The 12,904-nt window shown below is 43.1% G+C and overlaps 1 protein-coding gene across 30 annotated transcripts in view; it reads right to left on the bottom strand.

Annotated features, from left to right (window-relative positions):
• Positions 1-12,904, bottom strand: part of ERBIN (erbb2 interacting protein) — a 225,178-nt gene that overhangs the window by 78,214 nt on the left and 134,060 nt on the right. For all 30 annotated transcript variants that reach the window (XM_037902921.2, XM_037902915.2, XM_037902925.2 and 27 more), the window contains 2 exons: positions 9,045-9,123; positions 1,442-1,531 (listed from right to left, as the gene is read on the bottom strand). In XM_037902921.2, coding sequence (XP_037758849.1) covers positions 1,442-1,531; positions 9,045-9,123 — 169 coding nt within the window. The remainder of the gene's footprint in view (positions 1-1,441; positions 1,532-9,044; positions 9,124-12,904) is intronic.

The following is a 12,904-nucleotide window of genomic DNA, read 5'->3' as shown; positions in this document are numbered from 1 at the left end:
AAGAATTTAACCTTCCTGTGAATGTTTTCGCCAGCCTGTAAGCAATTGCTGCTCTGACTCAGCAAGGTATGCAAGGGCATATGACCAGGCCAGATGACCCTGGACTCCATCTTGGATACCAGGGTTTTTTCCACAAACTGAGGTTGGGACAAAGGATTCCCACCACATGCTAAAGCTATATAAGGCAGGGAGTGACATCCTCTCTTGTTCTTCAGTCACCACACCAAAAAACTCCTGGAAACACCTACGGAACAAAAGACTGAACTGGGGGAAGTGCTGGACCCAGGCTAGGGGAATTTCTAGCTTGTGTAGGAAAAACCTAGGGATTCAAAATTGCAAAGCAAGTGTAGCTTGTGCCTTCAGAATCTGCAGCCCACTTGTATCATCAGGGTGTGTTAAGCTTAGTTTGTGATTTTGTTTATTTACTAGGTAATTTGCTTTCATCTGTTTGCTGTTGCTTATAATCACTGAAAATCTATCTTTTGTAATTAATAAATTTATTTAATGTTTTAATCTAAACCAGTAAGTTTAGAGTGAAGCACTTGAAAATCTTAGCTCAGGGGGCTGCTGCATTTCCTCTTCAGATTGAGGGAGGGGTGACCTCTGAGTTTACACTGTACAGTTCCCTGTGCAGTGCAAGACAGTATAATTTTGGGTTTATACTCCAGCGGGGTGAGAGTGTGTCTGGGAATCTGGTAGTTATTTTCACTGTAGCTCTCTATTGTTGATTCATGCAGTGGCTGGTCAGAGAGTCTGCATGTAACTGCAGTTGGATGTATCCCTGTCTGTGTGAATGCTGGTGAAAGTGCAAGCTTGGAAGGCTTGACAGCTTGTCACAGCAGCACAGTGTGAGAGGGAGCCCAGGCTGGTGGGTCAAAGGGCTCAGTGGTACCCGAGTTCCAGGTGACACCCTGGGGGGAACCCATCACACAGGGTTCTGTGAGTAACTGATAGCGAATATGTTATGTGTTCCTAAGCACTAATAGTTCAGGAATCACTGGTTTACATAAGTTTACTAATGTGTAAAAACATCTGTGTGTCTACCAGAAACGGATGGAAAGTTCATAAATAGACTGCTGAAGACAGACATTGTTTTGCTCCATTCCAACAACTAAATGGTGACCAAGCTGTATTTCAGCAAGATTAGTTTCTCATACTTAAAACCAGACAGACTTACCTCATGAAGTGAGACAAGCATCTAATTATTATTTTCCAGTAAGTGATGTCTGGTAAGGTTTCTCAAGGGTACGAATAGAACACTCAGGAAGATCTACCAAAGAGTATGTTGGTGTTTTTTGTTTTATTTTAAGCTATGTAATACATGAAAAACTTGTTGGAGATTTATATTCCACCACTTGCTTAAGAGGCAGCAAAACCTTTTCTGAATAGTTAAGAAAAAAGAATTAATATTGTAGGTTTTCAGACTCAAATTTAAACTTACCTGCCAAAATTGGCTGGCAAAAACTCAAGGAAAGCATCATTCAGGTACAGCTGTGTTAGGTTTAACAGTTGGGAAAATCCATCTGGAAGCCTAGATAAACAAAAAAAAAATTTAGGTAGTGTTTTTGTTTCAATGAAGCATAGGTAATTATATCGTATTCTCTTATAACACAGTATAATTTTTTTAGTATAGCATAATGAACATATATGCTAAAATTAAGGTTTATCAGCATTTCTACAAGGCTGTCTCAGCCTGCACTGGGCTAACTGTTCATACAAGAATCAGTTTCAAGGCCCTTGTTTTTCAATGCTATGAACAGGTTATGGTCTAGTTATCTGAAAGGCTTGTTTTAGCACTGCAACCCACTGTGGAAGATGCACTCAGTAGAGATACCGAAGCTAACGAAAAACTAGTAAAACTTTTTGAGTTAGTTTGTTTTTTAAGGGTGGAAGTGGGGTGATGGTCATTTTCAGCAGAAATCCCACCTGTGCTAGCACTACTTCTAGAAACTGGGCCAAGCCTAAATCTTGTCACCAGGGAGACAAGAGCCATCGCTTCTGCCAAGTCTTATCCAAGGAGACGAGTTTGCAAAATGGTCCATGGTTTGTGCTCCATGAAATAAACTAGACAGACCGGATTCTTTTTAATTAAGCAACTTATATTTGAGGAAGAGTAATGTACATTTGTCCACCTTCTTCAGAGAACTGGCAACTTCTAAAAATGTTGGTAATGGCATTCAAATGTTATGGCTGTAGGTGCCTAAGAAATAGCAGTAGAAGCAATAGAAATAGCAGTAATTTCCTATTTTAAAAGATTTGACTTCGACATTAAAATAAAAAACAAAAATAATGTTCCCAGTCAGCCGAGAATCTACACGTTTCTGCCCACCCTAGGAGATGGTATTGTGGTTCCCTGCACCTTCTGTAGTTTTAAAAAGGTAAACATTAGTCTCTCTATAGTAAGGTAACACAATGCTTCCATTAAAAGCTCAGTTTAGGGCCAAAACCAAGACTTGAAAAATACACTCCAGTAGTGAAAGGGAAGCCCAAGAAACTGTCTAAGTCATACTTTCCTGAACAATTTAAACTTTAATCTAAAAAAAAAAAAGGGGGGGGGGGAGGTTCTAACCCTTTTAGTCTTAAAAAGATAACAAAAATCTGACCCTCATGTAAAGCAGTGTGTGCTATATCAATAAATATTTACTTATTTATTTATCCTTATCCAACATACCCACTCAGCCCTTATGCCTACAAAGTTCCATAGTTTTAAATTGACTAGAGCGTAGTGGATCATCTGATCAATTAATCAATACAAATTTAGTACAGTTTACCTTCCACTTAATTAGCAATAATTATGTAATTATACAGTTACACATTAAAACATAAATCATTATATAATTATATATGTGCATGCACGTAATGTTGGATTTATTTTCAAATGGTATTTTATTAAGGTTATAAAAATTTTAAAAAATGTTAATCCCTTTCTTAATTTTTGTATATATCTATTGAAAAAGATGATGTATATATAACTACACACAAAAACTATGTTAAAAGAATATCAAGGTTGCAAAATCAAGCAAAAGTAAGGAAAGTAAGGAGATGCCAGAATTAAGGTTGTCTGTGCAACCCTAAGTCACCTCCCATATGTGTATCCATTAAGATACTGTCCTTAATAACAAGGTCACTTCCTCCCTCTGCTTCCCCCAGAACTCCTGCCTCATTCAGTGCACAGGACAGATGGTATTCACAGAACCAATAGCTATTCTTGTTTTATCCTTATTTTTCAACATGTGACTCTGTCTTATTTACTACACATATTCAAACCTTGCTCTGAATACTGAGCTCCTCATAGGCTTTTTCCATGGCACTCTTCACTAAAGTATCTGAGTGCTTCCCAAACATTAATGAACTGATTTGCACAACAACCCTGTGTGTGGTGAGGTGGTATGATCCCCATTTTAAAGATAAGGAAGTGAGGATCAAAGAAATTAAGGTCAGAACTGTTCATTAATTTTGGTTGCCCACTTTGAGATATCTAGGACTTGATTTTTCACAGTATTTAGCATTATATAACACACTGTGTTCTAGCCCAATGATTTCAGTTGCACCTATTAGTACTCATCCAAGGATTTCAAGTCTGCCACCCAGAAAATGAGAAACACACAATTAGTGAGCACCTATGAAAAGTTTGGTTTAAGTAACTTGTTTAGCATCACACAAGAACTCTGTGGCAAAGGCAGGGAAAGAATCCAGTTTTTAGAGCAGCATTCAACTGATTTAACCTAAGTCCATGCTTTCTCTTCCCCATTTACTACACATCTTTCAACTGCCTCATTCACTAAACTCCTTCCAAATTCTGTTCAAATGAAGCAGGGCTCCCACTAGGGTGGCCAGATGTCCCAATTTTATAGGTACAGTCCCGATATTTGGGGCTTTTTCTTATATAGGCTCCTATTACCCCCCACCCCCGTCCCGATTTTTCACACTTTCTGTCTAGTTACCCTAGGTTCCACAGACAACAGCCACATTCATTACACAACCCTGATAAGTTTCCAGAACACTGTCCATCTTGTGCACTCAAAGATGCAGAGGTCCTGTGGAAAACACAGTACGTAATCATGTGAAGACTGCATCATAATGCATATGCACAAGGGGACTGAATTAAGGTTGCACAGGTTACCTTACTTTTGAGTGCTTGACTTTGCAACCTTAACATGCTTTTAGATGTAGTTGTGTAAGGTTTTTTTTTTTTTTAACTGAAAAAAAAAAAAATCCATCCTGTGGAACCATACTGATACCCACATGGTTCATCAACAGGGTTGGAACTCTTAGTTCCACAGCACAGGCCTCTGCCACTTGAGGTAAAGGAGTAACTCAGAACAGTTGTAGGTTGTGTCATCCTCTGTATGGATCAGCCTCTAGATCAGTGGTTTTCAACATGTGGCCCATGGACCCGTGGGAGTCTGCAGACTATGTCTAAGATTTCCAAAGGAAATCCAAAGCACCTCCATTTGAAATTTTGTAGGGGTTCTCAAATGAAAAAAGGTTGAAAACCACTGCTCTAGATCCATTGCTATTTGCTGACAGGGGAGACCCAAGAACCTTGGGTTCAATTCCAGATTCTGGAGGGGAGTATGTTCTTGTGGGCACACTCTTCTGCCCCATTCCCCTCCAAGTCTGCCCATTTCTGCCATTGCCTGCTCCAGCCTGTCCCAGTGTCAGTTCCACCTCTCCCTCAACAACCCCTTATGCTCCCAGTCTCATTTCCCTGCCTCAGCTCCTTGTCCCAATCTATCGCCCCATCCTGGCTCAGTTCTTGTCCGATCTGAATTTCAATCAGGCTGCTTCTGCCTCCATGCTGATTGGACACCAGAAACAGTCTCACTGTTCTTAGTTCCAGTGCCCAGTGCCACAGACACCTCTAGCAGCCAAGAGCAGCAATTGCAGGGAAAGTCTTGCTCAGAGCCTGCAGTCCTGGGCTTGGGCCTGATCAGTGCAGATGGACTCTAGAGAATTTACCTGCCAAACTCGAACAAGTTGCTACTATACAGTAATTATTATTATATTATTTATTTGTTGTGGCAAATGCAAATATTCAAAGGTTTATAACTTGGCCAAATTTGGGCAAACAGTCATACAAACACTAGATAGCCTGGTGTAAGAGACATGCTATCTCCCTGCTAAATTTCAAGTCTGTGCTTCAGAGCATGGGGGCACTAGCACATCACAATGAAAGAGTCATAAGAATTCAGTTTGTTTGTTTTTCTCTTAACCATGGGCAAATATATATTCTTCCTCTAACCCTGTTTGCAGAAATGGTTGAATTGTTTTTGCTGAAGCTTTAATCAAACTAGGGTTACCAACTTTGGTTGGACGATTTCCTGGAGGTTTCATCACATGACATTACCTTTCATTAAAGATTAATCTTTAATTCCTGGAGTCTCCAGGACAATCCTGGAGGATTGTATCCCTAAATCAAACTCAACCTGAGTCAAAGATTGAGTTTAAGATTCGCGATGTGACGGAGAGACTGCCGAGACTCATCAAGCCCTCGGATCGCTACCCCTTCCTGCTTCTCCACGTGGGCACCAATGATACTGCCAAGAATGACCTTGAGCGGATCACTGCGGACTACATGGCTCTGGGAACAAGGATAAAGGAGTTTGAGGCGCAAGTGGTGTTCTCGTCCATCCTCCCCGTGGAAGGAAAAGGCCAGGGCAGGGACCGTCGAATCGTGGAAGTCAACGAATGGCTACGCAGGTGGTGTCGGAGAGAAGGCTTTGGATTCTTTGACCATGGGATGTTGTTCCATGAAGGAGGAGTGCTGGGCAGAGAGGGGCTCCATCTTACGAAGAGAGGGAAGAGCATCTTTGCGAGCAGGCTGGCTAACCTAGTAAGGAGGGCTTTAAACTAGGTTCACCGGGGGAAGGAGACCAAAGCCCTGAGGTAAGTGGGAAAACGGGATACCAGGAGGAAGCACAGGCAGGAACGTCTGTGAGGGGAAGGCTCCTGCCTCATACTGAGAATGAGGGGCGATCAGCAGGTTATCTCAAGTGCTTATATACGAATGCACAAAGCCTTGGAAACAAGCAGGGAGAACTGGAGGTCCTGGTGATGTCAGGGAATTATGACGTGATTGGAATAACAGAGACTTGGTGGGATAACTCACATGACTGGAGTACTGTCATGGATGGTTATAAACTGTTCAGGAAGGACAGGCAGGGCAGAAAAGGTGGGGGAGTAGCACTGTATGTAAGGGAGCAGTATGACTGCTCAGAGCTCCGGTACGAAACTGCAGAAAAACCTGAGTGTCTCTGGATTAAGTTTAGAAGTGTGAGTAACAAGAGTGATGTAGTGGTGGGAGTCTGCTATAGACCACCGGACCAGGGGGATGAGGTGGATGAGGCTTTCTTCCGGCAACTCGCAGAAGCTACTAGATCGCACGCCCTGGTTCTCATGGGTGACTTTAATTTTCCTGATATTTGCTGGGAGAGCAATACAGCGGTGCACAGACAATCCAGGAAGTTTTTGGAAAGCGTAGGGGACAATTTCCTGGTGCAAGTGCTAGACGAGCCAACTAGGGGGGGAGCTTTTCTTGACCTGCTGCTCACAAACAGGGAAGAATTAGTGGGGGAAGCAAAAGTGGATGGGAATCTGGGAGGCAGTGACCATGAGATGGTCAAGTTCAGGATCCTGACACAGGGAAGAAAGGTAAGCGGCAGGATACGGACCCTGGACTTCAGGAAAGCAGACTTCGACTCCCTCAGGGAACAGATGGCCAGGATCCCCTGGGGGACTAACATGAAGGGGAAAGGAGTCCAGGAGAGCTGGCTGTATTTCAAGGAATCCCTGTTGAGGTTACAGGGACAAACCATCCCGATGAGTCGAAAGAATAGTAAATATGGCAGGCGATCAGCTTGGCTTAATGGTGAAATCCTAGCGGATCTTAAACATAAAAAAGAAGCTTACAAGAAGTGGAAGGTTGGACATATGACCAGGGAAGAGTATAAAAATATTGCTCGGGCATGTAGGAAAGAAATCAGGAGGGCCAAATCGCACCTGGAGCTGCAGCTAGCAAGAGATGTCAAGAGTAACAAGAAGGGTTTCTTCAGGTATGTTGGCAACAAGAAGAAAGCCAAGGAAAGTGTGGGCCCCTTACTGAATGAGGGAGGCAACCTAGTGACAGAGGATGTGGAAAAAGCTAATGTGCTCAATGCTTTTTTTGCCTCTGTCTTCACTAACAAGGACAGCTCCCAGACTGCTGCGCTGGGCATCGCAACATGGGGAGTAGATGGCCAGCCCTCTGTGGAGAAAGAGGTGGTTAGGGATTATTTAGAAAAGCTGGACGTGCACAAGTCCATGGGGCCGGACGAGTTGCATCCGAGAGTGCTAAAGGAATTGGCGGATGTGATTGCAGAGCCATTGGCCATTATCTTTGAAAACTCGTGGCGAACGGGGGAAGTCCCGGATGACTGGAAAAAGGCTAATGTAGTGCCAATCTTTAAAAAAGGGAAGAAGGAGGATCCTGGGAACTACAGGCCAGTCAGCCTCACCTCAGTCCCCGGAAAAATCATGGAGCAGGTCCTCAAGGAATCAATCCTGAAGCACTTACATGAGAGGAAAGTGATCAGGAACAGTCAGCATGGATTCACCAAGGGAAGGTCATGCCTGACTAATCTAATCGCCTTCTATGATGAGATTACTGATTCTGTGGATGAAGGGAAAGCAGTGGATGTATTGTTTCTTGACTTTAGCAAAGCTTTTGACATGGTCTCCCACAGTATTCTTGTCAGCAAGTTAAAGAAGTATGGGCTGCATGAATGCACTATAAGGTGGGTAGAAAGTTGGCTAGATTGTCGGGCTCAACGGGTAGTGATCAATGGCTCCATGTCTAGTTGGCAGCCGGTGTCAAGTGGAGTGCCCCAGGGGTCGGTCCTGGGGCCGGTTTTGTTCAATATCTTCATAAATGATCTGGAGGATGGTGTGGATTGCACTCTCAGCAAATTTGCGGATGATACTAAACTGGGAGGAATGGTAGATACGCTGGAGGGCAGAGATAGGATACAGAGGGACCTAGACAAATTGGAGGATTGGGGCAAAAGAAACCTGATGAGGTTCAATAAGGATAAGTGCAGTGTCCTGCACTTAGGACGGAAGAACCCAATGCACAGCTACAGACTAGGGACCGAATGGCTAGGCAGCAGTTCTGCGGAAAAGGACCTAGGGGTTACAGTGGACGAGAAGCTGGATATGAGTCAACAGTGTGCCCTTGTTGCCAAGAAGGCCAATGGCATTTTGGGATGTATAAGTAGGGCCATTGCCAGCAGATCGAGGGACGTGATTGTTCCCCTCTATTCGACATTGGTGAGGCCTCATCTGGAGTACTGTGTCCAGTTTTGGGCCCCACACTACAAGAAGGATGTGGATAAATTGGAGAGAGTCCAGCGAAGGGCAACAAAAATGATTAGGGGTCTGGAACACATGACTTATGAGGAGAGGCTGAGGGAACTGGGATTGTTTAGTCTGCAGAAGAGAAGAATGAGGGGGGATTTGATAGCTGCTTTCAACTACCTGAGAGGTGGTTCCAGAGAGGATGGTTCTAGACTATTCTCAGTGGTAGAAGAGGACAGGACAAGGAGTAATGGTCTCAAGTTGCAGTGGGGGAGGTTTAGGTTGGATATTAGGAAAAACTTTTTCACTACGAGGGTGGTGAAACACTGGAATGCGTTACCTAGAGAGGTGGTAGAATCTCCTTCCTTGGAAGTTTTTAAGGTCAGGCTTGACAAAGCCTTGGCTGGGATGATTTGATTGGGGATTGGTCCTGCTTTGAGCAGGGGGTTGGACTAGATGACCTCCTGAGGTCCTTTCCAACCCTGATATTCTATGATTCTATGATTCAAACACCCAGCATAGAAAATTTCAGCCTGGACAGTTAAAGTCTGGCAAAGTTGTAAGCAACTGAAAAAGAGCATCTTATAATGGGACCTGCTGGGCAACTTTAATTATGGGAGGCACTACTAGCTCCATGTGTAGCTATACAGACATACAAGGAAGTTTAGGTTTTGTTATCAGAATGAAAAAAAAACCAAACAAACACTTACTTTGAAATTGGATTTACACTGGCCTCAACAATTGCCAAAACTTTACAGTTTTTGATGTTTTCTGGAAACTCCTGTATGCCTGTTAAATAAAGAACAGAAAAACTGTGTTAAGTTATTAAACTCAATCACAGGCAGAAAAATGCTTAATTTAAACCATAAAAAAACTAATTCATTTACCAATTAATGCAGTGGTTCTCCAATTTTTCATTTCGAGGACCACTTCATATGAGAAATATCCTTTTTCATGCACTACCTTCTCTCACAATACCTGTTTGATACCCACTATTTGTTTCTCAAAATGCTTCGTTCTGTGCTCTATCAGGAAAGGCTCCCACCAACACTCCAGAGAACCACTGCAACAGTGATTTTCATAGATCGGTAAGGCAAATAAAGGGCCTGATCCAGAGCCTTTGGGTCAGCCTTCAATCAATTACACTAAGATACATTTTCAGTAACAAATTGTGCTCCCCTTCTCCCCTGCCAAATTTAGACAGACTATAGATCAAGACCACCTGATGGGTTTATGTGGCCTGCAAGACATGTTCAGATTATGCAGAATATAAACTTCATTCCTTTAAATAACTAAGAGCCTGGCCTTCATGATTGCAGAGAACTTCCAAATGTTAATTAAGTGTAATGTTAATTAAGTGCAAGATGCTGTTGTCTTCCTAACTCTGCAAACAGCTTGAAACAATGATAGGCTTTGTTTTCACTGCCCAGAAAAGCATGGTTTTTTTCCTCACTGGATAACAGGCATAGAAAATAGAGGCTGCTACAGGCCATTACCATCTGATCCCACTGAGGGTTACCAAAAGAAACTACACCATCTGCTCAAGAAACTCCCTGAAAAAGCACAAGAACAAATCTGCACAGACACACCCCTAGAACCTCAACCAGGGGTATTCCATCTGCTACCCAAGATCCATAAACCTGGAAATCCTGGATGCCCCATCCTCTCAGGCATTGGCACCCTGACAGCAGGACTGTCTGGCTATGTAGACTCTCTCCTCAGGCCCCACGCTACTGTACTCCCAGCTATCTTCGAGACACCACTGACTTCCTGAGGAAAACTACAATCTAGTGGTCATCTTCCAGAAACCACCATCCTGGCCACTATGGATGTAGAAGCCCTCTACACCAACATTCCACACAAAGATTCATAGATAGATTCATAGATATTTAGGTCAGAAGGGACCATTATGATCATCTAGTCTGACCTCCTGCACAACGCAGGCCACAGAATTTCACCCACCACTCCCACAAAAAAGATGGACTACAAGCCGTCAAGAACACTATCCCCGATAATGTCATGGCAAACGTGGTGGCTGAACTTCGTGACTTTGTCCTCACCCATAACTATTTCACATTTGGGGACAATGTATATCTTCAAGTTAGCGGCACTGCTATGGGTATCCGCATGGTCCCACAGTATGCCAACATTTTTATGGCTGACTTAGAACAACGCTTCCTCAGCTCTTGTCCCCTAACGCCCCTACTCTACTTGCGCTACACTGATGACATCTTCGTCATCTGGACCCATGGAAAAGAAGCTCTTGAGGAATTCCACCATGATTTCAACAATTTCTATCCCACCATCAACCTCAGCCTGGACCAGTCCACAAAAGAGATCCACTTCCTGGACACGACAGTACTAATAAGCGACGGTCACAACCCCCACTCTATACCGGAAACCTACTGACCGCTATACTTACCTACATGCCTCCAGCTTTCATCCAGACCGCACCACACGATCCATTGTCTACAGCCAAGCTCTAAGATACAACTGCATTTACTCCAATCCCTCAGACACAGACAAACACCTACAAGATCTCTACCAAGTGTTCTTAAAACTACAATACCCACCTGCTGAAGTGAAGAAACAGATTGACAGAGCCAGAAGAGTACCCAGAAGTCATCTACTCCAGAACAGGCCTAACAAAGGAAGTAACAGAACGCCACTAGCAGTCACCTTCAGCCCCCAACTAAAACCTCTCCAGCTCATCATCAAGGGTCTACAGCCTATCCTGAAGGATGACCCATCACTCTCACAGATCTTGGGAGACTGGCCAGTCCTCACTTACAGACAGCCCCCCAACCTGAAGCAAATACTCGTCAGCAACCACACACCACACAACAACAACACTAACCCAGGAACCTATCCTTGCAACAAAGCCCGTTGCCAACTCTGTCCACACATCTATTCAAGGGACATCATAGGACCTAATCACATCAGCCACACCATCAGAGGCTTGTTCACCTGCACATCTACCAATGTGATATATGTCATCATGTGCCAGAAATACCCCTCTGCCATGTACATTTGCGTAGAGACTGTTCGGTTTGGCCAAAGAATAAATGGACACAAATCAGACGTCAAGAATTATAACATTCAAAAACCAATCAGAGAACATTTCAACCTCCCTGGTCACTCAATTACAGACGTAAAAGTCGCAATACTCCAACAAAAAACCTTCAAAAACAGACTCCAATTACAGGTTTCAGAGTAACAGCCGTGTTAGTCTGTATTCGCAAAAAGAAAAGGAGTACTTGTGGCACCTTAGGGACTAACCAATTTATTTGAGCATAAGCTTTCGTGAGCTACAGCTCACTTCATCGGATGCATCCGATGAAGTGAGCTGTAGCTCACGAAAGCTTATGCTCAAATAAATTGGTTAGTCCCTAAGGTGCCACAAGTACTCCTTTTCTTTTTGAGATTCCAATGAGAAACTGCAGAATTGGAATTAATTTGCAAACTGGACACCATTAAATTAGGCTTGAATAAAGACTGGAAATGAATGGGTCATTTCACAAAGTAAAAACTATTTCCCCATGCTAATTTTTCCCTGTCTGTTACTCACACCTTCTTGTCAACTGTTTGAAATGGGCCATCCTGATCATCATTACAAAAGTTTTTTTTCTCCTTCTGTTAATAGCCCACCTTAATTGATTAGTCTCATTATAGTTGGTATGGCAAAACCCATTTTTTCCATGTTCTCTGTGTATATATATCTTCCTACTGTATTTTCCACTGCATGCATCTGATGAAGTGGGTTTTAGCCCACAAAAGCTTATTCCCAAATAAATTTGTTAGTCTTTAAGGTGCCACAAGTACTCCTCGTTCTTTATGCCTTAACTAGTCCACCATAAAATCCTAATGGAGACATGGCACTGTAGTTTTGCCGTGAGGTAAGTTAAGACAGGCCAATCACAGGTGGGGATTCAGCATTAGCCTCACCCTAGCTACCTCTCATTAAAGTTTTTATTAAAACTACAATGCTTTGACTCCAACAGGATTTTACAATGGGACAGCTAATGCAGATTAGTTATCCCACCTGTAAAACAACAACACCTGCTGCAGTGAAGGTAACTTCAGAGGTGGAAATTTTCCTACCTCCTATTAATTTCATTGGGATGGTGACTCTAAAGCCCAATTTTGACTCTTCAGTGTCAATGTAATATTACTCACCCCAAGGCAAGATTAACTGTCCTGTTTCTCAACCCTAGGTTCAGCAAAGAGGGTTACCATTCCTCAGCACACACCACCACCCTCAGCCTCAAATTAATTCATACCAGTAAGTGAGACAAGTTGCAGCATTTGCTGAGTAGACCAAAATATTTAAATATTTACAACATACAGAATCACAAATGATCATGTAAGCAAATGCAATGTGGAGAGTAGGAGTGAAGCCCACGAAGAAATGGGAAATAACTTCTGCAGGGTAGGAAATGCTCAGGGGTGAACAGAGGAGAGCGGAGAGAAAGAGGGAAAGAAAAAGAAGGGTGGGGAAGGAAGAGAAACAAAGGGCTACCTTTGTGATGGTCTAAGGGCATGGCTACACTTGCAGATGTAGAGCGCTGTG

Source organism: Chelonia mydas, chromosome 5 (genome assembly GCF_015237465.2).
Source record: "Chelonia mydas isolate rCheMyd1 chromosome 5, rCheMyd1.pri.v2, whole genome shotgun sequence".
NCBI classification, from domain to species: domain Eukaryota; kingdom Metazoa; phylum Chordata; order Testudines; family Cheloniidae; genus Chelonia; species Chelonia mydas.
This window is presented reverse-complemented; position numbering and strand designations above follow the sequence as displayed.